This window comes from Ochotona princeps, chromosome 3, assembly GCF_030435755.1.
Source record: "Ochotona princeps isolate mOchPri1 chromosome 3, mOchPri1.hap1, whole genome shotgun sequence".
Taxonomy (NCBI): Eukaryota; Metazoa; Chordata; class Mammalia; order Lagomorpha; family Ochotonidae; genus Ochotona; species Ochotona princeps.
The window spans coordinates 7,636,639-7,664,452 of NC_080834.1; the positions used below are offsets into that span (position 1 = coordinate 7,636,639).

At 52.0% G+C, this 27,814-nt stretch overlaps 2 protein-coding genes across 2 annotated transcripts; one reads left to right on the plus strand and one right to left on the minus strand.

The window, feature by feature from the left end:
- Positions 1-4,477: 4,477 nt before the first annotated feature.
- Positions 4,478-17,312, minus strand: ZIC4 (Zic family member 4). Its single transcript, XM_036494790.2, is given in 5 exon segments — positions 4,478-4,968; positions 9,458-10,075; positions 15,972-16,056; positions 17,177-17,197; positions 17,199-17,312. Coding segments are annotated over 5 exon segments (1,329 nt in total).
- A 5,930-nt stretch (positions 17,313-23,242) lies between these two features.
- On the plus strand, positions 23,243-27,074 carry ZIC1 (Zic family member 1). The gene is made up of 3 exons (XM_004598811.2): positions 23,243-24,291; positions 25,795-25,958; positions 26,618-27,074. Exons 1-3 carry the CDS (start codon positions 23,310-23,312, stop codon positions 26,813-26,815), a joined length of 1,344 nt encoding a protein of 447 aa, XP_004598868.1. The 5' UTR covers positions 23,243-23,309; the 3' UTR covers positions 26,816-27,074.
- The last annotated feature ends 740 nt before the right edge of the window (positions 27,075-27,814 follow it).

Consider the following 27,814-nt stretch of genomic DNA (forward strand, 5'->3'; position numbering starts at 1 on the left):
TTTTCAACTTCTTTTAATTCATTCAGCAATCATGTTCAAACACACAACAACTTTTTTTCCTTTCAAGATAATTCATAATTTAACTGGTGCGAAAGGGACAGATGATACGTTACAAATGGTGTGGGTAGACAGGCTACCAAAGAGTCAAGATTTCAGTCAAGCTTTTGTGTATTTGTGAATTATGACTACAAAACGGTTGTTTGGCTGTATAATTCACATTCACTGCAATCATTACATTTTGCCATAAATTAGTGAAATAAACAAACATATGGAGACCTCCAGTAAACAAAATCAATATAGGAGACAACACTTCGAAGCAACTATAATAACAGCATGGGTTACAGCTTGGGAAAACTTCTTTACAAATCATTTAGTCAGCACACACAGGGTGAGCAAGAGGGAACAGCACATCCTTGTTTATTTAAATCACCTTTAAAACTACAAGAGCAGTTATAGGGAAACCTGAACAGGGTGCAAACTCCTTTCCTGGGGACAGTATGAAATGAAGAACTGCACCTGTGGGTTGGGGAGTGGGGGGTGTTTAAGGAGAATGGGCATTTGCATGCACTTTGGGTTCACTCTCAAGTAAACCAAACCTTCTGAACCCCAACTGTCCAGAGCTTTCAAAACAAACAGGAAACTTATTAAAATGTCTCCTTCAAGCCACTGTCCTTTCCTTCAATGGCAGAAAGGGCTTGCTGATTACTGCAATTGGGCAGAAAGACATAATGGGTCTATCTTTAGCAGAGGTGCCTTTGAAGGAACGGGAAATATTAACAATCATCTTGGCTGGAGCCCCTCGGTGCCAGGACCCCAGGCCAGAATACTGGGAGCCCGAGGGGTTGCTAAGGAACTTCCTCCAGGTGATGCCACTTGCCCTGATTCAGGGCAGCCTGAGTAGGATGAAGCAGACACACAGTATGAACTTTGGGCATGTACGCTCTGCCTCACACTTCTGCATTGGCTGCCCAACCTGTGCACACTCCACTCAGGCCTGCCCTCCGAGTCTAGGGATTGCTTTTGTTTTTGTTTTTCTGCTACAGAGACTCAGCTCTAAAGTTATCCATTGGTATAGTGTGTGGCTTTTTTTTTTTTCAAGAAGTTTGATTTTATCTCTTTAGAAACGGTTTAAAACTAACGGGGCAGAGAGAGTTTGACAGAGAGGAGAACAAATCGCTGACAAAGAACCTTTTACGTTTCATCAGCGTTGTTAGGACGACAAGCAGGAATGTCTCAGATAATAACTCCCACTTCAAAGATTTCTCAGCTCAATAGAAAGCGGACCATCCTTTTTATTCAACCACAAGGACTGGCACTAAAGAAGACTCCACTGTTTGATTTTTTTTCCACCATGTTTATTTTTCCCCTATTCACTAGGGTACTTGGATAAAATAAACAACAAGACAATTAAGGGAACATAGACTCCTAACTTTGCTGCCATCTTCCCCATCCCCTTGGCCTTGGGCCCTTGAGTTTGTGCTCAGGGCCCAGTCCAGGCCTGAGGGTACCAACACAAACTGATCTGGTGAAGGACAAGTTTGGGGAACTGCAGAAACGTCCCGGGAAGAATGTGGCAGAGTGAGCTGCTTGAGAGGCAGAAGGGAAATGTCCCCAGGGCGTAGTCTTAACACACTTCCCCCAAGTTGCCGGTTCTCCCCTCCCTGCTCCCTACCTTCAACAACTCCAAACCCTCCACCCTGCTCAGGATTCAGAGAGGTGGTTTGAAGGAAACAGCTGGGGGGTGCACATTTGTGAAGCAACTGATGCTGCCCTAAAGTAATTTACTCCCGACCCTGGAACCTCTTTGGGGCGCAGTCAAGATGTACGGAGTCCGGCTCCTCCCTTTCCTGAAAGCGTCCCGGGCGCCAAAGCCCCCACACATCAGGGTGCAGGGTGAACCCCCTAAAGGCGGGCGAAGCAGGTCCTAGGGGAGGAAGTATATACTGGAGAGCACAGTGACAGTATTAAATAGCGTGAAAGCAAAGGTCAGCGCAAAAGTATCTTAATAGAGTGTCTGCAGTGAAGTGTGCCGCCTTTGAAGCGGCCGCTCCCCCGCGCATTTCCATGGCGAGTCTAACGCGGCATGCTGATGCACCGTCAAACTCACACTTTCAACCCCAAAACCCGACTCTTTGAACAACCCGAGCTTGATTAGACCTTTCTCCTTTTCTTTCCCCTCTTACAAACCGTTTCCTCGCCTTTAGAAACTCGCCATCAAACCCAAATGCACCCTCTGATCACCGCAGAAAGCAGAAACAAAGGAGGCTGAGCGGCGATTCAAGCGGCCCTTTTCTTCCCTCACATTATTATCCATTTTTATTATGATCGGGAACAAGTGCCCATTCGCGTGGGTTTTGTTTACCGGAAATTAAATGAAAATGATTTAGTCCGCGTCAAACAAAAATATATACTTGTATACACAAGAAAAAAGGCCCGTTAGACGTAAATATTATGTCCTTAATGAAAAGCCTGGACGGGCTCCAGGCTCGGCCTTTCAGGATTTCAGTGCGACTTGCCCATTGCCATAGAAATCCTAACTTACCGTGAAGATGCTCCGTGGCGAAGAAGCGCTGCTTTGTGCGCGGGCCCTTTGATGTCGCGGGTGCGAGATGTGGGCGCTCAGCTGCGCAGGGCGAGATTACCTTGCGAGCAACGCGGTGGACATCTGTAACAAGCAAATGAAAAATTAAAGGCGATTAGTGGCCGGCCAAACATTTTTATTTTATTTTATTACCTTGGGTTGGGCTGGAAGGCAAAAAAAAAAGGGTGTGTGTGTGTGTGTGTGTGTGTGTGGAAGAGGGCTAGAAAAAGGAGCGACAGGGACAAGTCCCATTTGCGGCGGCGGGGGAGGGGGCGGCGGGGGTGCTTCGAGAGCCCAGGGCTGCTGCCCTCGGCACCTTGGCCGCGGGCTGAGGGCTCACGATGGGAACAAGTCGATTGCTGGGCCATCCGGGCCAGGGCCCTATTGTAGTGGGAGGTGGAGAAAGATTGCAGCCTTCGCTTTTCATTCAGTAAGGGTGAATTCGGGGAGACTCCGGTTGTTCCTAGAGGAAACGAAAACAGTCCCACTTGGGTTAGGACGTTGTTTTATGTAAGGACGGTGGTGGGGGCTGAGAGGTGAGAGTGGTCATTGTCCGAACTGGAGAAAAGGAAGAGAATCCAGCAGAGTGAGTGGCAGGGCTGGGACTTGTTTGCTTTGAGCTCCTTCAGGGGTTCGCTCCAGCGAGAACCCTCTTCCCTAACACACGTCCTTGCCAAATTCTTTGGCACCTGGAGGGTGGGGGGTGGTTTTGCCAAAGCTTAATTTGTTTTTTCCACTTCTTTTCCTCCCCATCCACTACTGATACCAACTCTCAGCTAGGAGTTGGGAACTGTCACACCCTTCCTGGAGAAGATGTCAGACTGGGTAAATAGGTCCTGATTCCCCCTCCCCTCTCTGGCAGCAACTGCAAAGCCCCCCCCCCCCTCAATCTGGTTCTTCTAGGAACTTCAAATCTGGTGTATCAAATATGCATCCAATCCAGACCCATTGGGCGCTTGGCCTCAAGTTTATTTCTGTTATTCTCCCCCACCTTTAAAAATAAGACCAACGTTGTGCGATTTCTTTCTTTTTTTTTTTTTTTTTTTTTTGATAAAGACCACCTCAAGAACTGATGCATCCTGAGCAGGCTGGCGGGGCTCAAGCCCCCGGGCTGCAGAGGCCTCCGTCCGTGACGTCATCCGCACTGCACAGCCCCAGCCGGAGCAGCCACAACATTGGGCAGGAAGGGTTTGGACAGGAGTGGAGGGTAGGGACGGAGTCTCTGCCATCCTGGAACCTCTCTCAGATGCTCTTCTGTCTGCACTCTCCCTGTCCAAGTGCACACTCTGACCGTGTAACTCAGTCGGTCCAGCAGGTCGGCCGGCGTGAGGACGTGTGACGCACCATAGAAGAAGGGGCTGGCCCTTCCCCCTGTGTGTTTTTAAATAGGTGGATGGAAATGTTAATACTTGGGTGTTTTTGTTTCAAAGAATGGAGAACGTTAAGGAGACAAAGTAGAAAGAAAAATGGGCAAAGAGACCCATTCTGGGATTCCTTGCCTCCTTTTCTGATCTGAACTTCCGAGGCTAGGCTTGGTGGAACGTGGCAGGGAACTCTAACGTGAACCTCGCCTCCATGTTGTGGCCTTCATTTTGCTGCCTGCAGTTGCCAGGATTGCACATGCATTCTTAATGTGTGGATTTTGTGTGTGTGTGTGTTTCTCTCTTGATCTGTAACCCTGACTTTGTGCCACCCAGCAGTGAGAGTTTTGTGGTGGTGGGGGTGGGTGGGAGTGAGTGGGTCTGGGAGGGAGAAAATTGCTGAGTTTGACGGCGGAATCATTTATTAAAACGGTGGACATTCCATCAGCGTAGTCTCGGACTCTATCGGCCTGTCTGCCTGCCTGCCTGCCCCTTGCCTTCCCTCTTCTTTCTCCTTTTTTCTCCCTTTCCTTGGTCAAGCCTCAGTGCACGGGCCTAGCCTCACAGCTGTACCCACCGAAGCAACGCCCAGAGAAGCAGCCCCGACAGGGGAGGCCGCGGCGGCAGCTGCAAGGCCTGGTGGTGCCCCAGGGCTGGGGGGCGCGGCAGGGGTGGCCACGACAGGGCCCGCGCCCTGACACACGTACCATGCGCTCAGGTCGGTGCCGCGCGCCGCCACCGCCGCGGAGGAGGCCACCGGAGGAGGTTCGTGGCCGCAGTCTGACGAGGGCGACACGAGAGCAGAAGGTGTAGCCGAGTCGTAGCCAGAGCTAGGCGGCGGCGAGCGCCCGTGCACCTTCATGTGCTTACGCAGCGAACTGGGATGCGTGTAGCACTTGTCGCAGCCGCGCACCTTGCACGTGTAGGGCTTGTCGCTCGTGTGCACGTGTGAATGCTTCTTGCGGTCGCTGCTGTTGGCGAAGCGCCGCTCACAGCCCTCAAACTCGCACCTGAAAGGCTTCTCGCCTGACAGAGGCAAGGCAGAGACTTTAGTGCGCGTGGACCGAGTCCCCCGCTCGCTCTCGCTTTCACCTCCCCACTCCCAGCCCACGACCATTTTCTCCGCTAGAACCACAGAAAGAGTTCCAGAAATCCTTCTCCTCTGTGCCTGAGATCCGGCACCCCCATCTCCCGGAGCAGGGCGCCCCCCACCCCCGCTCCCCCTCCCACTCGCCTCCTCCCCACTCCTGGGTCTAAGGGGAGGGTACCAGAGGAGGAGCTACGGCGACTCCCTCTTTGTGGAGTTTCCACTCTGGAAAATCCTGCAACACCCGGGCTGTTTCCCCACCCCCGAATGTTTACCGACTCGGAGCCAAAAGCACTTCTGCCCGCAGAACACGTTTGACTGAGAAGCCCACATCTGCTGGATTGAAAGTTGCAATTCGAGCCAAATGCCTCTGCCCCCTCCCCTGTCTAGCGGTCCTCCCCGCACACACCTCATCTCTGTCCAAATCGTTTCCTAAAGTAGGGTTTGTGCCAAAGAGAAGAAATAATTTAAGGGAATGCTCAACCGATGCACACGGTGTGTGCGTAATGAGGATTTGTGCTGCAGGGAAAGGTATTTTGAGCAATGATCCCGTCAGGGGCGCTTTTTACAGGAAATGGAGTCTACCCCCCCCCATTCCCTTCTACCCCCTGAGGGCAAACATTTAGCAGCATTCTCCAAATCTTGCCTAAATCGTCCGGGATCCCTCCAGATACGGAACGTCGGCAATAATATTTTATTACGCTGCTCCGGCGGCCTCCCGGAGACCCTGCCCTGGGCCTTGGGCCCGCGCATTTCAAACCGTGCAAGGCGGACCTCCCTGCCCTGACCACCCCCGCCCGACAGTCGGGCCTCGAAGGCCTGACCAGGGAGGTTCCTCCCCGGCTACGCGGGACGTGAGGTCTCGGGCAACCGCGCCCTTAAGCAGGGAGGCTTCGGGATGAACCAGCTGCTACAACCGGTCTTTCAGTCCCGCCCGGTGGACCTCAATGGACGCCGGGGAAAGCGGGGGGGGGGGGGGGACAAGTGAGCACCCGGGTAGAAGTGTGAGGGGCTCGGATCCGAGGCCGTGTTGCGCTTTAGATTCAAGGGAGGCAGGAAAGGCCACGTGAAGGTGGAAATTCTGGCTGGATACAGCCCCAACCAGGTGGCTGACGGCAACGCGTGGAGCCGAAAAGCAGCCCGAGAACAGGAAGCGTAGGTCCCTGATGGAGGCGCAAATGCTGTGGACGGGGAGAAGGGAGAGTTTAAACAAATGGATACCGTCCTACCCTCTGGGTTGAGGGACTCGCTAACCTAGCTCCTAGGTAAGACGCAGGAGCCGGCGCCGTGGGAAGACAGCTGTCTTTGTGATCGCTTCTCCCACCGCTTCCAGGAAAGTCGGGCGTTTGGGAGCAGGCTTGACCGAACAAAGCCCCAGTTTTCGAGCGCTAATGACTCTTGGACTGACCAGAGGTTTGCGCACACCCCGCGCCACCCCGGCGACCGTAGCTTGGGGTGGCACCGGCTCAGGCACCGCCTGGTCGCTGGATCTCCCTCTGCAGGGTTACTGCCAGGGCACCGGGCCTTTTAGAGCAGGTTGGCATCTGCTGTTTCGCAACTCATCGATCCGGCTTCATGGAATAATAGAAGAAAGACAAAACAGATAAATGCCTGGTCCTGCTGGTCCCCTGTTTTCTCCCTCCGGGTCCCTACCAGCACCTACAAACCCCAAACTTTCCTTCCTCCCGTCTTGCCTTCCTTTCTAAAAGCACTTATAAGAAGCACGCAATTCATGGCTTGCAAAATAAACCTTTTTTTTTTTTTTTTCTGAGAAAAGAGGAGTCCGGAATCTGAGTTCATCGCCCTTCTTTCCAGCCCAGGGGGAAAAAAAAATTCCCGCCACACACTTATCCCATCTTGTGAACGCCTTGTTGGACATCCGTGTGAAACACAAACAACGATTTCGGCCCAGACGAGGAGCGGGGGCGGGGGCGGGGGGCGCGGGCCTCGGAGGTGCTGCGGGCAAGTTGGCCGGCCTTCGGGAGGCCAGGTGAGGCCGCGCCCCCGCGCGCTCCCGGGCGGCGGCGAGCCCCGGGGTCTCCTCGCCCCACTTCCCCGCCCGTCCCCACCCCCTCGGGCTCGTCCGCAGCCGCGCGCCCTTCCCCCTCCCCGGGTCCCGGCCCTGCGCCCTGGGTGGGTGGGTGACTCTGCAAACCGGGGTTGGGCCAGGTCCCTGCCTCACGCCCGGAGCGGCCTGCGCCAGGGCTCCGGGGATGGGAAGCCCGCCGGAGTCTCCACCCAGAGGCCCGGCAGCCCGGAAAGGCCTCCTCCTGGGCCCTGCGCCAGGCTCGCCTGACAAAGTTCGGGAAGCACTGGGGCAGCCGGGCCAGCGCCATTTTCTCGCACTTGTGGCTTAAGTCTGGTTGTCCCGACCACTCCGCGCCTTCTCTTCTGTTCTAGCTCGGATCGCGATCCCTGCCTGTCTGTCGGCTGCCGGGGAAGGTGGGGAGGCCCCCTGGCCAGGCGAGGAGACGAGCTGGGGGCGCGGGCCGGCGGGCAGGAGAAGGGCTGGGCGCTTGAGCGACCCGCGCCTCCCTGGCCGCGCGCGGCACCTTTGTTCCAGGCTCGCCGTGACCGCCGCGAAATGAAACCTCACGACGCGGCTTGCCGATTTGCAAAGTCAGGCCCGGGATTCAGATCCGAGAGAATCTCAACTCCTGAGAAAGCTGCTCCCGTTCGCCGCTTCCGCGACTCAAGGAAATGAAACGCCATTAATATTTGAAAAGGCAATTATTTTCCTGTTGAATCGAGAACTGTCTTCATGAATAATTTGTAGTGAGGTCTATTGCCATTTGAGAAACATTTTGCTTTTTTTTTTTTTTAACTTTCTCTTTTCATAGCTTGCGAGAGATGGGGAGGGGGGAGGTATTGTTGAAGGAAAAGGCTGTCGGAGCAGGCTCTGTAGATTTAAAACAAAACAAAAACCCAAACCCAGGCGGTAATGAGTCAGGACTGCGGCGAAAAAGCCGCCGAGAACTCCTATTCTGAATAGACGCAAACCAGAGCCAGCCGGGACAGCCGGACTCGCTTCTCTGCTGTAGGTCTGTTGCGTTAAGAATTTAATCATTTTCTGCTTCACAGACTTCAGACAGTGGGCCGGCAAAGAACAGTAAAAGTTTGTTTTAAAAACCTGCCATTAAAGATGAGTTGCTTCTCCAGCTCTGCACCGCGCATCTACCTTCAAGGTGCTCCGGGCGAAGGAGGCCTGCGGCGGGGACCGAGGTTCCCTTGTGGCCCCCTCCGGGGAAGTAACTCGGAAGGTGAGGGCGGGGGAGGGAGAGGAAGTCGCTTAAGAAAGAATGGGGATCCCAGAAAGAGATCCAGGAAGTCTTGTGCGAAGTTCCAGGCCCTGAGAGCTTGGGTTTCTGAGCCCTGGACCTCCCCGGGGAAAGGCAAAGTTTGCGGGAGGCAGCGGAGTTTAGCAGCCTCTTCTCTCAGAGCCAGGTTTGGGGAGTTCTTTGACTTTAACAACGAATGGGGTTTCAGCAAGAATAGGGGTGAGTAAGCCAAGGCCAAGGGACAGCAAAAGTGGGCACCAGCTGGAACTTGCTTCGTCTCATCTTGCTTAGAGCAGCCCCTCTCAGGCAGCCCAAATGGGGGAGGGGAGCTGTTGACTTTTCAAACTTGGAGGGAGGAGGAATGCAAAAAAAAAAAAAAAAGCCAACAACAATTCAGGGACGTTCAAGCACTGCCTGCTAAACTAATTAATGTAACTTCCTCGGCAATTCCAAAGTGTGACAACTTTTTCCTTGCAGCTGTACCAATTAGAGATGCCTCTGGCCCGAGGAGTTCAACTTTTGCAAGCCCTTGGTGAGGCTCCTTTCTTGTTACTAACTAGAAGTAACAAAAGTGTGGTTGACACACGTCCCCATTTCACTTAACAGCTCGGGAGTAAATGACATCCAAGCAGGATGAACCCTGCTAGGGCTGCGAGAAGGCGAAGTGAGAGCCACCAAAGCTCAAGGACAAGGCCAAAGTTAACCCGAAAGATCCTCACTAAACAGCCTGCCCGCCCCTTGTTCTGGTGGGTGATATATTTGCGAAAGGGACCGGGAAGCTGAGAGAATTCTTTACACAACTTTGTACAACCAACTCTGGGGAGCAGTACTGTTTTCTAAGCATCTTGAAATCAAATTTCCTAAGACACACACTGACCTACACAGAAAAGCCCAGGCACAGAGACCCTTGCTCCCCTCAAGCGGAAAACCCTGCTCTACTATGCCTTCACTCAGCCTCTAGAAACTTCTGTGATCCCAAGAATAGAAAAGAATTATAATTTTATGACCTGGCCTTGTGGAAATGACACCAAGGTGCCCCTCCCCCACCGGATCCCTTCCCTGCTCTGGAACTCGAGGAAATTTCTGAGGACCTGCTTCCCTCCGCCCCCCCCCCCCCAGGGTTCGCGCGAGAAAGCGCCGGAATACTGACCTGTGTGAGTTCGTTTGTGTATTTTGAGATTCTCTGATCTAGCAAAGACTTTCCCACACCCCGGGAAAGGACAGGGGAAGGGCTTCTCGCCCGTGTGCACCCGGATGTGATTTACAAGTTTGTATTTGGCTTTGAAGGGCTTGCCCTCGCGCGGACACTCCTCCCAGAAGCAGATGTGGTTACTCTGCTCCGGGCCGCCGACGTGCTCCACCGTGACGTGTGTGACCAGCTCGTGCATGGTGCTGAAAGTTTTGGAGCAGAGGCGCGGGGGCGCGGGGCCATCGGCAGCCAGCCACTTACAGATGAGCTCTTGTTTGATGGGTTGGCGCATGTAGCGGAAGAAGGCGCCGGGACCGTGGGGTGCAGTGAGGTTCACGGTCAGGTTCATGCCCCCGTAGCCGTGCAGAGCTGCGGCCGCTGCCAAAGCGTCGCTGCGGGCCGCTGGCCCCGGCGCGAAGGTTTCGGGCCGCGCATACATGTCTCCAGGGAGCCCCAGATGCAGAAGTCCATTCAGAGGACGGCTGGGGGAGGCCTGGGGAGGCTGTTCGTGGAGGCCGGAAAACACCGAGGGGCAGGACGCAGCGGAGACCTGGGGCCCATGGTGTCCGGAGATGCTACCTGTTGTCGAGATAAATAGCGCACGTGAGAACAGGTGTCTTGGTTTGCGCACTCCCTGGGGTCCGGGGGCGGGGGGGTGGGGGCGGGCAGGGCCCAGCCCAGCTGCACTCCGGTCAGCACTGGGGCTGGGAGCCTCCAGGCACCAGCCGGGAATCTGGTCAAACGCCTCAGCTGCGGTAGAATCGGGTTGCTGTTCGGCTGAGTCCCCTGCCGTTGTGCCAAGAGCTGGAGAGGGACGGTGGAGGTGGGAAGGACTGAGAGGATAGTGTGGGGCACAAGGCTTGGTCTCTGAGATGCTGGATCTCCTGCCCCAGGCTCTGCCCCAAAGGGATTTGACCAGCGCCCCAAACAACACTCTGGGGTGCTCCAGGTCATACGGCGCCCTGCCAGGGAGTGAAGGTGATAGAAGTGGTGATGTTGGAAGTGGTAGTGATTCTGAAGCGCCCGGGCCATATATATTAATTTCAGGGTCCTGCTCTGATGGGCAAGGGCGGCCTGCTTCATCCAGGCTCGGGCTCCCCAGGGCTCCCTGTGCCGGCCGCTCACGCCACTGTCACCTGACAGTGGGGAGGAGAAACGACAACCACGAGAAAAAAAAAAAAAAAGAAAGAAAGGAAAGAAAAAGCCACAACTTCTACAAAGTTTCTACCCCCTCCCAAGTTTAAGGTTCGGGATTTTTTTTTCCTCCCTCCCTCTCTCGGTTTTAAATGCCTGCATGAAATCCCGCGCACTACAGTGGCAGCAGCAGGGCGCGTGAGGAAGTGAATAGAAAATCGGGGCCGCGGCCGGGGCCCACGGAGAGAAACAATTACTTCCGTCGCCCATTGGCCCACGGCCCGGCCCGACGTCAGCGATGACAGGTCCTGCCGCACGCGGGTCCCTCTGTCTACACACACACACACACACACGCACGCGCGCGCGTTTTCTCTCACCCCCACCCCCACAGCAGCTCCTGTTTCTACTGCTCATGCGCTCTGACCCGGGCACAGATTTCTTTTCTCTCCCCTTAGACACCCTTCCCCCTCCGCTCCCAAAAGCTGGGTGGGTAGGCTCAGCCTCTCGGCTCTGGCAAGGGAGCGAGCTTGGGTGCGCCTCGGTACACCACCCCTTCGGGAAGGGATTATTGCGCTGTGCGTAAAGCCCTCCGGGCACGTCAGGGCACCCAGGCTGTGGCGGCGGAGGCGCGCAGCGTCCTGTGCTGTCGGCTTGGGCAGTTTGTCCCAGGCGCTCGGAATCGGGGGAGGAGAGGAGGCTGCAGATGAGTCAGCCGGGAAGCGGAGAAACTCCTCTGCTCGTTGTGCCCGATTTTATTATTCTCGCTTTCTGCGAAATTTCTCGCTTTTCGCGTCCTCTTTCGCTCTCATTTGCCCTATGCCCCCTACCATGCTTTACCTTCATATTCAAACCTTCGCCCCTACCTCCTCCATTTCTTCCTTGCCACTTTTTTTTTTTCATTTATCAGCTCAGCCGGCCCCTCCTCCCCTAGTGTTATGGCGCGCTTAGAGACTATCAACGCTAGAATGTAACCCAGACCGAAGCGGAGACTCGGTCTGGGGCGGCGGTGACCTCGAACACAGCGCAGGTCCTCCTGAAAGGGCTCTCGCTAACACAAATCGCTGGGACCGCCTGCTTTGACCACACAAAGCCAAGCGACAGGCAGTCAGCAGGGCCAGATTCAGGCTCCCAGGACCCCGTTGCCCGATCTGGGGTCCTGAACACCGAATTCTGCTTACAGACCGAGCCTCCGGGAAGGACGAGTTGAGGATTCTCTCCACTTTGAGCTCGGCCACTTGTTGCCGGCGGACTTTGCCTTTTCCCCTTTAGCTACAGGGTTCTGTGAAGGGTGGCGCCACGTTTCAGCGTTCTGGTCTTGAGAGAGCCAAGCGTCCAGAACCGACTCCCGGGGGACCGACTCCCGGGGGACCGACTCCCGGGGGACGCCAGCCCTTGCTTCAGGGGCCACCGCCGCCGTGGTGGGGGGAGTAGGGAGCGGTCGGTTGAAAAAGAAACTTCAGTTCTGACCCAGTCAAGTGTGTCATAAACGGGAGGGAGTGTCCTTTGTTCTCACCGGTTAGAGTCAGCTGTACCGTCCGGCCAGGCCATTTAAAAGGCCGCTCGGACCGCTAGCTTCAGCGGACCTCTGCCTGCTCGCCTGAGCCGAACGCCCGGGAGTGCAGAGGCCTCCCTTTGGTGGCGGAAAGTGCTTTCAGGCGGAGAAAGCCTTAGATTTTTAACAAAAATTTTAAGGATTGGGTACACGATTCCAATTCCCATTAGCAGAAGTTACTTTGGACAGATTGCAAGCATCTCTTATTCAAAAACAAACTCCCTCTCCTCTCCCATCCCCAGTACCAGGGACTACTCCTGGTCAGTAATAACTATTTTTATATTAAAAAAAAACATTGACTTTTCTTCAGTTAATACATTGTTCCTCATTAGGGGAACTGAATTCAGTAAGGGATTTTCATAACATTTTCTCTCCTTTTTGCTTAGTCTGGGTTTGCTCTTCCAGCAACTGTATCAAGAGATGCTACCTGGGCATTGAAAATAAATAAAGAGAAATAAATATATAAATAGACCAAAGGGAGAGGAGAGCACACTAGCTGGTCACGTGTGCCTTCCCAGCCAAGGGTTTTGGAACTAGACTGAGGGGGTACCTTGTTCCCTGGCTTTCACCTTCTCCTGCGGTCACTCTCAGCTTGTCCCTTTCACTTGGGAAGCATCTCCTGTCTTGTTTTCCCTTGCTCCAAGCTCTGGCCAGCCATGGTCCCTGGGGAATGTTCTCACATTTCACTGAATCACTTCAAGTCTTCCCTCCAACCAGGAAGTGTCTGTTAAATGATGCAGTTGTCTGGGTTGAACCCATGAAGTGCTCCAAAAAAAAAAAAAAAGTCAAAACAAAACACACACACACACACACACACACACACACACACACACACACGATCTGTTTTATCTTAGATCCTTTATCCAGCTCTACTTCAGTAAGGAAATTCATCAACTTGAATGACTTTCAGGCCTAAGGGTAAGAGCACTTTTGTTCAAGCCCAGGCAGTTAAAACATTTCCTCTCCTCCTGAACCTAGGTAGTAGGCTTCAACTGTGAAATTCAACATCTAGTTTTGATTAACATGACTTGTACCAATACAGACACCTTAACAAACACTACAACTCTACCCTCCACCCAAACCTTTACGTAACAGTAAAGACAGAATGGGAGTTTTAGGCTGTTCAGCAGGTTGATTCCTTTGAAATTTTGGTGAAGCAGGGGACCTGATGGATATCTAACAGTTTGTTCTTTGTTCATATTCCTAATATAAGGAAACACTACCTTTCCATCAGACGGTTGTAAAAATAAAGCTGTATTGTCGCCCATCCAATCTATGGGCACCCAGATTTCTAAGCAATGGCTTAGCCTTAAGGATAAGAAGCAGGGGTTTTAAACACAAAGACACTGGCAGTACTACACACTTCCTTACTAACATTGTCCTTGAAAAGCTTTGAACACGTGTATGACTTTCTGTGCCAACAGCAAAAGGGCAGACACATCTGATTCAGCCAAATTCACCGACAGTAGCCTGGCCCCATGGAGCTCCTTCCCAGATGCAGCTTTTTCTTGAAATGCTGTAAACATCTGGACCCATCCCCGGGTAGATGCCGCTTGGGTAGCCAGGGGTCAGTGGACCTGCAGGTCATTGAAGTTACCTGAGTCTTGTGAGCTTTTTGGCGCCATATGCTCCACACCTTGTTTGTTTAAATACAGCAATGGGACCAGACATTCTTCTAAAAGTACACTTCTCCAGAGACAGCAATTTGGGGAGAACAACTCTTTTGTATGTATTAATATTTGCAGACAAGTAATTTTGGCAAATACAGAAGGTTCTTTAAGCTGTATTTCAGAAATAATAAGCCCCAAGGCCGTATCAAGCTAACCGCAGAGGACAGGTTTGAGGCACCGGTAGCTGGAAGGCATGCTGGAGGGCTGGTTGCTTTGAGATCTCAGGAAGCAAGGAGCTCAGGTTTCAGACGTGATTGGCTTGGCAGGGTTGAGGAGCACTATTCCCTCAGTGGTTCTCCTGATTTTCCTTTCAGAAATTTACCTAAGCACACTTGCCTCCCAATACCAAATGCCTGGCTTTCAAACTCCATTCCTAACCTTATTCAGAGTTCTCTTAAGGATGTCAGAAGCCCTGGAGTCTTCCATGGGGGCCTATTGGTAGCAAATTTTGCCACCACACCGTCGCTAGTCCTCGGTCTCCAGACCTCTGGAAATCAGTACCCAGATTTATGCTTCAAGTACTCTTGCTAGCCCCAACAAGACCAATGCACAAAGAAGTGAGTGGGGAAGGGAAGAACTCTTACTTTTTAAATATATGGCATTTGGTGGTTCTACAGTCTTCAAGAACTCCCACCATCACTTGCTCAAATGATTGACCTCTCTTGCTTTGAAAAAAAAAAAAAAAAAAAACAGAGGCAATTTTGCATCAATACTCAGCCTATTTCTCCCTCCCCCCATTTGGATCCTTTAAGCAAATCTAAATGATGATCTGTTTCAGGTTACATGCAGAGCAGAGTCTCAAAGAGTGACAGTCACTGCACTGAAGCTTGGCCAAGCTTAGGTTCTATCATCTGAAGGTTCTGCGTCTAGCTCTGCAGTCACTTCTTCAGCTCTTCCCTATTTCTGGCCAGCTTGCCACCCAAAACAAGGAGCACATGTCTTTCGAGGCTATTCACAGACCTCAGAATTCCTGCAGTGGAAGCTTGCCTCAAGTTGTATGAAAAGAAATAATGTAAGCTCCAGGAGCCCGCTCATAAGTCCAAGGCCAAGTTGTACAAAGGAGATGAGAATTATTAGGATTTGGGATAGAAAAGAGATTTTTTTTTCCTATCCTCTGCTGTGGAAATTTTAGCTTTAATTATCATAAATGGGACTGGGTGTAGAAGAAAATATTCTAGGATACAATTTAATTTCCAAGTAAGGTTTCTGGAAAATGTCTTTTGACAAAGGATTAGGAAACATTGCAAAGGATCTTCCAAAACAGTATTAAGGAACCCAAACAATTGAATTTACATAATAACTAACTACATCTCTCTTGAGGGTTTTGCCATCAAATCATTCCAAAATAATAGAAAAGAGTAATTTCCTATGCCTTTCCTTTTGTTGAGGAGGTGGTTTTGCCTACCAAGAGGAGAACATCTTTGGAGATGACTGTTAGCTAGTGGTGTAGTTGAAATAAGGGAAAACTAGATGCCTGCAAGGGAAAAAAACCCAACCCCAAATCATATGCTTATTCTAAATGGAATATTAAATTAAATTCTTCACAATGAAGGTATTCCTGACAGAGTGGCTGTCAGTCACTCCCTGTTCAGGCACCACATTGTGGGAATGTCCTTGCTGCCACATTGCACAAGCCTGGTGTCTCTGGTACAGATGATGCAGACCAGGTGAACCCCATCACCAAGATCAAAGTCTGCTTCTTCATGGAAGCCGATACATGTCAAACCTCATTCCGATCAAATCGTCCGGAAATGAATTCAAGATGAATATGTCATAGAATAATGTGACAGTGGAATTGCAGAAGGTCAGGGGTGGTTGTTTCAATGAGAGAGTCGCCAAATATTAATTCTAGAACATCCAGATGAGTAGGCATTGAGGGGGATTAGCTGGGCTGCTGGTGGGATGTTGTGGCGTTGATTTGTGTGCAAATGTATCACACACCAAGGTGTCGTTCAAAGCTTCATTGGTCTGGAGAAACACCTTCAGACTCGCTCCCCAACATAATCAAACTACAAAGCAAAACGCCCTACCTTAAAATGACAAAAACAAAAACAAACACAAAAACAAAAAACCACAAATACTTCAGCAAACCAGTATTCGAAAGAGAATTTTAACTTACTTGACTCTTTCAGGGTATTTCGGTAAAGCCGTAACCGTTTCCTCATCACCAAAGAAGTCTTGTATCTCATTTTCTGATTTTGAGCCTGTTGGGGGGGGAAATGAGTGTTGTTAGCTAAATAATTGCATACATGTTTGTGTGTGGCAAGTCTGTGAGCTGACTGTATGAATGAAAGGTGCTGGTTTAAAGAAGGTAGGTTTTCCTTTGAAGGTTTTCAAATTTGTAAGCTATTTAAAAAATCTTTGCAAAATCATACATTGTCGGTGATTAACAAAATATTTGAAAAATCCTAATTTTTCAGTTAGACTCTTTCCTGAAATGCATGTGTTGTTCTATCTTCCAGAGAATAAATACCCTTCTAGTCAGTGTTCAGCAGTCTCCAACTTTTGGAGTTAAAATTTACTGTGTGAAAAGGCCTATCATTTTTTTCAAGGTTATTAGGTTATTAACTGAATTTAGTAAGATATAACGAAAGGGATAATATACTGTTTCCTGAGAGGTTAGCAGGTTAGAAGGTTTTCTTGTTTTTGCTTTTGTTTTTGTTTTTTAAGATCCTGGTTTGGCTGTGGTGATTTGAAATTCCTTCGTCTCACACCCCCAACCCCTTTGGGAGCCATCACTGATTGATTTTTCAAAGTTAATATAAAATTCACCAGTTAAAAAGAAATCATTTTTATCCTTTGATCCAGGCTGCCTCCATTTCATGGCTAAGAAGGCTAGGAGTAACACCTCCCTCAGATACATGCATTACTTATTAGATTCACTTTGTGGCTAGAGCTGCCCAGTCTTTGGCTTCTTAAGTCCTTTGAATCATCCTAGGGAACTAGGCATCTATCTGTCAGGCGGAGGTGGAAGGCAGTAGAACAGCCAAGCAGAGGCAATCCACCCAGCCCAACCCTCAATTTGGCCTAGAAAGGCAAACATTCATTGAAAAGGTCTCTGGCTGGACAAACACAACAAGCCCTCTGTCAAAGAGAAGGTCTCTCTAGCTTGACACTCCAGTCCACAAAACAAGCGGTTGTTTAACTTGTTGAACCACAGGCCAAACCCAAGTGGGGCTCTGTTATCCATTCTCCCCGCTCAAAGATTTCCCTGTCTCTCGCCCCGCTACATCCCCCAACTTGGATTCCAAGCAGCTTAGCTGTCTTCCTCTTTCCCTTGCCTTTCTCTTCTAGGACCAAGCCAGGGAAGGAGGGTAGACTCACCTTTTCCCATAGGATCTTATGTATTTTCAATTCTTTCTAACCAAAAGGCATCCTTTCCCAAAGGCAATGAGCTCATTCCAGCAGAAATCAGGAAAGAAAGGAGGCCCAACTTTGCATTCCTGCAGAAGGGCAGCATGCTGGGCATCCTCGCTCTGAAATTTCCTCATGGTAGGATGCCTGGCACGGAAAAGTCCTGGTTGGTTGGCAATAATAGAATTTAGTTTTTTTTTTGCTTCTGTGGAAATGGGTGTGAGGTTCCCTAGGGACCTCTGTCCATCCACAGTGCTACCCCAGCACTACTTCTAAAAGGTCTGGTCACTTGAGCCCCCAGGTCTTGTCAGCCCTTTGTGTGTTACAAACCCATAGACGTGCAAGCAAAGATCGCAGAGGTCGGGCTTGGGCAAGCAACAGGGAACTCAAGAGGTTTCCTGAGATGGCTTCATCACTCAGCCTGTGCAGGGAATCAAAGTACACATCTTTGTTTCAAACTCCGACACCTTTTAGCATGCCTACCATCCCACGGAACAAGGGGTGAAGAATTTTGGCACACTCCCTGGGCCCCTGGACCTGAAGTCTCCACCAGCCCTGGATGTTGGAGCTTCCAAGAAGGATTTGACTTTTGGTCCCCAACCCCCAGCCGATACTTGCTCCTGAAATATAGAAAGCATGTCTGGATACTTGGAATCTTGCCTTCCTTCCAGCATCTTGAGAAGAAAGAAAGAAAGAAAGAAAGAAAGAAAGAAAGAAAGAAAGAAAGAAAGAAAGAAAGAAAGAAAGTCCCAGTGACTGACAGTGCTCTTCCATTGGGAACCCAAAAAGTGGAGCAGAAAACATGTACAAAAACAGGTTTTTTTCCTGGGGGGGGGGCAGAGGGGGTTGGGATATGAAAGCTGCTCATTGTCAGGTTCACCTACTGGCAGTTCTGCCCCAGGTCAGAGGTCATCCTCAGGCAGCCATTCCAGTTCCAGAGTTTTTGCACACTGATGAGCCAGTAAGGTGGGCTGGCATGGCTGGCTTGCCCATCTGCGGCAGATTGGTTCTGGCGTGCACACAGCAAAGGCCCTGGAGGCTAAATGGCTCCCCAGCCAGAGGAAGTGGGCTTCAGTCTTTCAGCCACACTTCCACCCCACACTTCCCAACTCCCCTTTCTCTGAGGGCCCTTAGATGCCAGGAATTGGGTTTTCCTGCTCCTTAGAGTGAGGAGCTTGCAAGCTGCAGGCTGTGGCAGCCTGGGAGTGGCAACTCTATCAGTAAGTCACCTCCAGGACCATGCTAGACATTCACGCCCTTTAAGCCCCCTACCCTAATCTGCATGCGATTACAATTGGGCAGCAGTGAATGTTGCTTCCATGCCAATACTGCCAAAAAGCAGGGAGAAATACGACCTTACAATCCAGAAAGAGTTTGCTATTGTAAGTGCCTGTGGTGGCGCAGCCCTCCAATGCCCTCCTCTCCATTCCTGAAACTTTGCTAACTGCCAACGGGCTCTATGATCCATTTGTCAACCTCAAACTTTCAGGCCCAGCCATTGAGCCAGCCCGAGTTGTTCCCCCAGTGCCCCAGCAGCTGAGATATTGGCCAGAATCCTGGGGTTTTGGCCTGCTCTTCATTCGCATCTGAGAGAAAAGAAGCCAGCCGCAAACCCGTGGCTGGCTGGCTGCGCCCGGAGAGCCGATCCAGCGGTCAGCGTCCGAGGCAGCACTGGAGGCCGACCAGACCAGCCGGCATTTGCAGTTAGCTCGGGGCGCATAAATTCTACCGAATTGCATGCAGCTTGGCTAATTTGGCCCCCTGACCCTGGGCAGGGGAAGCAGAGACACTCCTTACCATGCCCGTGGGTCAGAGCGGCCAGAGCGGAGAAGGTGCCTCCCGGAGTCCCCTCCCTATACCTGCCCCGCTCACTCCCAGGCGAGAAAAGCCCCAGGCCGTGATATCCCCGTTGTGCCCACAGTGCGGCACTGAGGCACTTTACAAGAAAGGGAGGGAAGGCAGGTGGGTAACAAGCTGCTCTTGGTCTCCATGCCAGTGGGAGCCCCATTTGTCCCCTTTGTCCCCTCCTCCTCCTGGGAAAAAGGGACGGACTCCTCCGCAACGACGCCCGTCTGCCGAAGGGTCCCCTCCTCCCCTTAGTGTCAGTGGGGTGGGGCCTGTATCCCAGGTTGGGGGGGTGGGGTGCGCAACGAAAGAGGCGACAGGGGAGAAAGTCTGAGTTGACTGGGCCTCTTCCCGCAGCTCTGCTCGGGTGCCCCACAAGGGCGCCTGCGCCCTGCGGTTACCTGTTTCCACTATCCTCCCCCTGGATTCGTGCACTTACCCCTCTCCACCTGTTGCCCGGGTCGACTCATTTCTGTGTATCACTTCGGGGTGGCCGAGGGGGGACCACAAACCTCTCCAAGCCTCTCTTTTGTGGTTCTATCGAAGCGGTCATCCTTCATTTCTCCTTTTCCAGCTTTCGGGAAGCAGTTAGGGAATGTATGATGAAGCAGAAATGAGCCGTCAGGATGATATTTTAATGGCTTATATGTCACGTTGGTGCATGTGGCTTTGAACTGGAGCCGCTCGCGTTTCCTGCAGAGAGCGCCGCAAATCCCACTTGATAACTTCTACAACCCACAACTTTTTTTTTTCTCCCTCGCATTCACTCTCTCTCTGTATGTTTGGATGCGTTTCCTAAAAATATCCTCCTGTCAATGCCCTGTTGGATTTTCCACGGACTGGAGAGAAGACTGACTTTTCTTTTTTGAAGAATTATTTTCCCTCTCCCCCTCCCAACAGCTACCCTTCCCCCTCAGGTCCCCTCCCTTGTTTTGAAAGGCAGGAGAGGTGGGTTCAATATTTGTTCTCCCTGGCGAGAGTGGTAAGTCTCCGGGGGAAACTTCTCTTTGCAGATAAGGTTTTTGCAACCCTAAGGGAAGGAAGCAAGGTTCAACTTCCCCTTGTAGGTGACAGGAGAGACTGAGGGGTCAGGATGCAGCTTTTTTTTTTTTTTTTATAAAGTGTACAACAGTTAAAAAAAAAAACAACAACACCTCAAGCCCCAGCCCTTTCCCGCCACACCACACTCCATTCAACTTAAAGTTGGTGGGGAAGGTTGAACAGTTTTATTCAGACTTGTTGCTGGGGACAGAACTTTTTATATTCTTTTTTTTTTCCTTCCCAAATTTCCATTTCCCAGCACAAGCTTCAGGGCTCGGCCACATTGCCTTCTGACTTCGGGAAACCATCCAGGGTCTACAAGCCAGCTTGAGGTTTCAGGGCAAAAAGACAGCCCAGCTGGCGAACCCCAAACCCGAATCTAGTCGATAAGAAGGGTGGAAAAGCTGAGAGTCGAGGAGCTGCCATCGGTGACCCTGCCTTCTTGCAGCCGGTGTGACCAGCGCTGGTGAACAGGGCAGAAAAAAAAAAAAAAAAAGAAAAGAGAAAAAAAAATATATTTTTTCATTTTCATTTTCCTCTCTCTGGGCCACTGGTGAGTTTCCTAACGGGGCCGCCTGTGAAAGGATGAGTTGAGGTTTCTTTGTCTGGAAAAAGAGTTTAGGGCTTTGATTCAGCTGCAAAGAAGCCAAATGAAGTTAGAAACAAAGGGCAAATTGAAGGATTCCGACTCTTGGCTTTTTGTGTTTTCCTTACTAGAAAATAATTAGACCTAATGAATATGCAGGCGCTTGGGCTCAACCCTCGGCCCGGCTGCTGGATTTTAAACAGAGCTGCGGAGCAATGCACCCTCCATTCCCCAACCCCCGTATCCGCGTGCATTTTTTGAAATGCATAAATGTTGCTCCGCTTAATTGATTGAGTCACAGGGATTTTTCCCCCCACGCTTTTAAGTGCCATAGTCCTCTACCTTTCAACAATCATTTTAATATATAGTCAATGGCTCTTTGTGGACGGGACAAAAAGCAACTACGCGCAGTTGTTGAATAGACTTTGCGCTGGGCGAAGACAGGTTAATCGAGGGCCGCATCGCGAAAACAAGCGAGTGTTGTATGTTTGCACTGAATCCAAATGTCCGCATTTTCCTAACTAAATCAAAGGGAGTGTTATTTCTTTTTCTGCTCACTCATCTGAAGGTAAGTAAATTTTCTCTGGCGATCAAAAGCTTGGTCGGCAACAAAGACCGCGCCCGCTTTTTCCACCGTCCTGGTGTGGCGAGTTGCGGAATTTCAATAACTGTGACAAGGGTGACTGATTTGTGAACTAGAAAAGGTTTGAATGTCACAAAATTTACATTGGTTCTATCTATCGGGGATTTAAATACCAAAAAAAGTAGTCGGGGTTCTCTAGGGAGCTTTGGGCAGCCCAGAGGAACAATGGTACGTTGGGAAATTTACAGTTTTACCTGAATGAAAGGGGCCAGCGTTGGGAACTGGGGTGCAGAGGGAGGAGTTAGCCGGGGTAGTCCAGGCAGAAAAGAGAAAGGAGCGGGAGGTGGTGGTGGTGGTGGTGGTGACAAAAAAAAAGAAAAAAAAAAAAAAGAAAAAAGAAAACCAATAAGGAGGTTTCCAATTTGCTATTTAAAGCCAACCAACCAACCTCAATAACCTGGAAAGTTAAGAACTCGTGTTCACCTATGTTTACCGGGGGAGGGGTGTGAGAGGAGGAGAGAAGGGTGCGCAAGAAGTCTGGTTTACCAAGAGTGAGAAAAGTCCAGGCTACTGATTACCCGGAGAAATCCCATTTCTTGTAAAGAGAGTGGGAAGTCCGCTTGCTCCGGAGAACTTAAATTATAAACAGGAGGGGACCAGGCAAAGAGGAAAGCAAACTTCAAAAGGAGCAAATAACAAAAGCTTCCCTTGCTGCCCTTGAAAGGGGAAGAGGGGGTAAAGAAAGAAAAGAAAGTTGCTGAATCGGGACATTCTGGAAGTGCCTGGGCTGTGTTGACCAGCCTCACCCCCACCTCCTGATCTCGGAGACGCCCGCCCCGAAGTCTCCCAGCGCTCAGCCACGAGCAGGGCTCCGTGTGAGGAAGGACTAGATAGGAAGAGAGAGAGAGAAAGAGAAAGAGAGAGAGAGAGAGAGAGAGAGAGAGAGAAAAGAGGAGAGATGACTATGAGAAGAGAAAGAAATCGTGGCAAAAGAAAATTTCCGTGAGAAGAGGAGGAAAATTTGGCTACCAAAAAAAAAAAAAAAAAGTTGCTACTCCTGGCAGCCCTGTTTGTCAAAAGGGGTTGTCAAGAGCTTTACAAAACCTGGGATTGATGAGGCGGGCGGGCCAATGAGCGGCGCGCGGCGCCTGTGCGCGCCCTCCGTTGGCGCGGCGGCTGCGGGCAGGGGGAGCGCGGGCGCGCCAATGGCCGCGCGCGTCGGCTGCACGTGACGCCTCCCCCTGCTCCCATTCATCAAGGGGGGGACGGTGTCGTCCTTTCAATTCATTTATCTGCAGGAATGATTGCTGCTATCAGTCTCGCGCTCACCGCCCGGCTGAGGAGGTGAAAGTTTCTCCCCAGGAAGATAAACCGCAAAAGACAATATTGTGCATGATTTGCGCCTTTTCTTTGGCTTTTTCTTTCTTTCTTTCACACCCTCTCCTTATTTTCTGTTTTTTTTTTCTTTTTCTTTTTTTTTTTCTTTTTTTGCAAAAAGCTGAGAAGGGGGGAAAAAGAGTGAAAGCGCGAGGAGGAGAGGCTGAGAGAAAGGAGCGAGAGAGAAAAGAAAGGGCGAGGGGCTAGTGGAAAAGTGAGGAGGGGCGCGCGGCGCACACAGGGCGAGTAGTTGCGGCTCTGGCGCTCACATTCCTCTATGCTGCAAATCCGGAGGAAGTTTTTTTGGGGGGCTGAGATGCTCCATGCCTTTCCCCGGGCAGCCTTGACGCGGGGCCCTCACGGCAGAGACTGAGCGACGAGAAAGTGCGAGTCGGGCCGGCGGGGTTGGCGCCGCGGAGGCTGGATTCCGCCTCACTCGCGGCCCGCAGCCGTCCGGCTTCCGCGCGCTTGGCCGGCCGGGCGCCGGGGCGCGCCGCGCCGCTGCCTGCAGGCTAAGGCTTCGCGAGGTGGGTGGACTCCCCCTCCCTCCTCTTCTTCCTCCTCTTCCTCCCCCTCCTTATCCTCCTCCTCCTCCTCCTCCCTACTTTCCCTCCTCGGCGGGCGAGGGTGGGGGGGGCGGGGGAGGCCGGGGCTCGCCCGGAGCGGCCACGATGCTCCTGGACGCCGGCCCCCAGTATCCAGCGATCGGTGTGACCACCTTCGGCGCGTCCCGCCACCACTCGGCGGGCGACGTGGCCGAGCGAGACGTGGGCCTGGGCATCAACCCGTTCGCCGACGGCATGGGCGCCTTCAAGCTCAACCCCAGTTCGCACGAGCTGGCCTCGGCCGGCCAGACGGCCTTCACGTCGCAGGCGCCCGGCTACGCGGCGGCTGCGGCCCTGGGCCATCACCACCATCCGGGCCACGTCGGCTCCTATTCCAGCGCAGCTTTCAACTCCACACGGGACTTTCTGTTCCGCAACCGGGGCTTCGGCGACGCAGCCGCGGCAGCCAGCGCACAGCACAGCCTCTTCGCCGCTTCGGCCGGAGGTTTTGGGGGCCCACACGGCCACACGGACGCCGCGGGCCACCTCCTCTTCCCCGGGCTGCACGAGCAGGCGGCCGGCCACGCATCGCCGAACGTGGTCAACGGGCAGATGAGGCTCGGCTTCTCGGGGGACATGTATCCGCGGCCCGAGCAGTACGGCCAGGTGACCAGCCCGCGCTCGGAGCATTATGCCGCGCCACAGCTGCACGGCTACGGGCCCATGAACGTGAACATGGCCGCGCACCACGGCGCCGGCGCCTTCTTCCGCTACATGCGCCAACCCATCAAACAAGAGCTCATCTGTAAGTGGATCGAGCCTGAGCAGCTGGCCAACCCCAAAAAGTCGTGCAACAAAACTTTCAGCACCATGCACGAGCTGGTCACACACGTCACGGTGGAGCATGTCGGCGGCCCGGAGCAGAGTAACCACATCTGCTTCTGGGAGGAGTGTCCGCGCGAGGGCAAGCCCTTCAAAGCCAAATACAAACTGGTCAACCACATCCGCGTGCACACGGGCGAGAAGCCCTTCCCCTGTCCTTTCCCTGGCTGCGGCAAGGTCTTCGCGCGCTCTGAGAACTTAAAGATCCACAAAAGGACGCACACAGGTACGGAGAAACATTGAACGACCCTCCCTCCCTATCCCCCACCCCCACCCCAGTCTCCATCCCCCTGCCTGGGACCCGGAAATCCAAAGTCGAAGGTCGGGCGGCCAGGTTGCAACACCCTAGGCTCTTTAGAGTGTGGGTGTCAGGTTCCATGAGGCAGGTTCCAAAAGTGGTCACAGCTTTTTCAGTTTGGGGCTTGAAATTATGGAAAACCAGAGAGATACACAGGGCAAGGGAAAAGGGATTTAGGGATATTCATTTCCCTTTTTGTTTTAGCACGAGAAATGAAGCAGGTTAGGAAAAGTGAAAAAGCCAAGCCCGGGCTCCTGGAACATTTGGGGTGTTCGAAAACCAGGACGGGTGGCTGGACAGGCCGCAGCGAGACACTTCGAATACAAATGCTGCTGGCTGCCAGCAGCCTCTAACTGCAAAGGAAATGGGAAATTTTTGAGGACTGGGGTGAAGGGGTAGAGAAAAGAACAAATCAGAAAGAGATGTAAACAAACAAAAAAGTGTTGAGACAGACAGAAGTCATGGGGGTGGAGGATGTGGGGGGCCTTATGCCTATTTGAGGAGTGCAATTCTAACCCCTGGTTTGAGAGTGGTTTTAAGGGGTGGTTGGTAGGGGGAAGGGGAGAGGCAGTGGAAGACCAAGGAGACCTTTTGGTCGATTAGATTCTGTGAGCGGTTTGCTAGACCTCAGATAGCCAGGGTTGGATTTCAAAAATAGAGAATCTTAATAATAATAATAATAATAATAACGTCTTTTAAAAGTTCTCAGAACACTCAAAAGGCTATCTAGTCAGGTCAGGGAGGACTTTCTGGGCCTCTGATCCCCAAGATCTGATCCCCACGAAGGCCCAACGACTGCTTTCCTATTCTGGTTTGCTTGGCTTCTGTCTAAGCACCCAGCTTGGAACTTAGGGCTGTATTGGGTGAGAACTTGGGGCATTAAGCTCCCCTCCACCAAGTACCCCCTACCCAAATTACATTATAAAATGTGAGTGCCTACGTGGTGAGGTGGGGTGGGCGAGGTGATGAGAAGGGGGTCAGAGTGAGGTGGGAGGGAGAGAACGGTAAAAGGGCTGGAGACCGTCCTGACCAGGGAAAGGGGGAAACCAAGAGGTAGGCAGAATCAATCCCGAGGTGCAGTGTGAGCAGAAAACACAGCATCCAGACCTGCAGCAATTCTAAGAGCTCAAAAGTAAAAACAAAACCCCAAAAGCTTATTACCCTTGTTGATTAAAAGCGATGGCAGCAAAGATCTCTGAACACCAGAGATTTAATTGTATTTGTGGTTTAAATATAAAGAATATTTATCGTTTCACTACAGGTACAAGACTTCATTGAAATCCCGGGTTTTTTTTTAAGCTTTCATTCAAAGCGGTACATCCCGGACCTTTTCCACTGTGTGGATTCATTGCATTTGCTTAGTTCTGTCTTTTAAAAGGCCTGGGGGCATGCTCTAATGAAAAGGCTTCTCTTTCTCGCTTTGCGCGCCAGGGGAGAAACCCTTCAAGTGCGAGTTCGAGGGCTGCGACCGGCGCTTCGCCAACAGCAGCGACCGCAAGAAGCACATGCACGTGCACACGAGCGACAAGCCCTATCTCTGCAAGATGTGCGACAAGTCCTACACGCACCCGAGCTCGCTGCGCAAACACATGAAGGTAACCGTCCCGATCTCCCCGCCCGCCCTGGAGGCAGGAGCCCTGTGGGCGCCCGGGCCGAGGTCAGGCGGCCAGTGGCAGCCGGGCGCGCCCTCTGCAACCGGAGGCGGCGGGGAGGCTGCGGTTCCGACTCCCTGGCGCTGGACACGAAACAGGGGTGGGGACACCCGAGGCCTTTTAAAATTCTCCGTTTGGTAATTTTTTTTTTTTTAAAGCGAGAGCAAAGGCCGCTATGGAATTCGGCCTAGAGCTGGGGAGCCAGTGCGGGTTGAGGCTGAGGGTGCTTTGCTGGCGGGCCTGGGCGCTCAGAGCTGCGGGCGCTTGCACGCAAGCCTGGAGAGCCTGCTTCCCTAAACCTGGGCAGGCAAAGTTGAGGGAAGGAGTGTTGCTGGGCCCTGGCCTCCACTGCCGCTTTCCGTGTGATCCAGACCTACTTTACGCGCCCCCTGGGGCGGGCACGGCCTCTGCGGGACTTTGCGGGGAGGAGGAGGTCTTCCAGCTCCGGTCCCCGCCGGCTGGACCTGCGGTGCGTTTGAGGGGTGTGCAGGGAGAGGGAGGTCCAGGGCTACGGGAGGAGAGGGGCGCGCGGCCTTCGTGCGCCCTGGGCAGCCGCCGCGCGGGCGCTTTATCTCCGTAAAAACGCGACTTTATCCCCACAGGTCCACGAATCGTCGTCGCAGGGCTCGCAGCCGTCGCCGGCCGCCAGCTCGGGCTACGAGTCCTCCACGCCGCCCACCATCGTGTCTCCCTCCACAGACAACCCGACCACCAGTTCCCTGTCGCCCTCCTCCTCCGCGGTCCACCACACAGCCGGCCACGGCGCGCTCTCTTCCAATTTTAACGAATGGTACGTTTAAAACCAGAAGCAAAAAACACCCAACACAACCCTATTTAAGAGACTGAGGTAGCCGCAATATTACCGAAAGAACCCTGCGGATCACGCAGCCCCCACCCAGCCCAACCCCACGCCCCCAGACCCCCGCCAGCCTGTGTTTTTTAAATCTGCCAATAGACTGTGTCAGAGAGGATGCGTCAAACCTTTTTAAAATTTCCTTTCACTTTCTCTGTTTTTTTGGTTTTGGCCACAAGGCTTGGAGGCCAGAGGGGTGGGGAGGGGGCGTCAGGAGGAGGCGGACGCCTGACCAAACGCCGCCAGCCCCCAGGGCCAGTTTCTGGTGGTCTTGGAACCGGCTCTTTGGGTAGGGGAGAGCTTCGGGCTTGTATTTGTTGGCTTTTTTTTTTTTTTTGGTTTTGCTTTCTTGTAAATACAGAATTATTAGCTTAAAACTGTACTGTTGGATTCTGTAAATAGTTATATCTTGGTTGGAGCGGGCGGGTGGGATCGTGGCGTTGTGGTCTTTGCATTGAGGGAGGGGGGAGGGGCCGGGCGGGTGGGGGAGGGGCGGGGTGGGCGGCCGAAAGCCAACTGTTTGTACTGAATGGCAAGAATGTTCTAGTAAATGTGTACCAAAATGTGAATTACTTTGTACGATTACAGTCTCCACGTCGACCTAACAGAATATTATTGGTATAACGTGCTTTTTTTTGTATAAAGTGCAAACATTTCGTCCCAGAGTCTAAGTACTTGAGTGCAGTAAAGTGTTGTTTCACGTCCTGTCAAGAATCCGTATAGTACGAGCCTGGATCTGCGTGTCAAACCTGTTCCATTTGTTTATGTAAAGTGATATTAAAAAAAAAGATATAAACTATAACTGTCCGTGGCTTTTGGCGAAAGATACGACCACATGATGTATATAACCCCTAGTTTCCATATTTATCCGCATGTAAAGGGCCGGTTTATCCATGTTACAGCTATTCAATATTTATGGCTAGAGGAACTCGTATGTACACTTTAG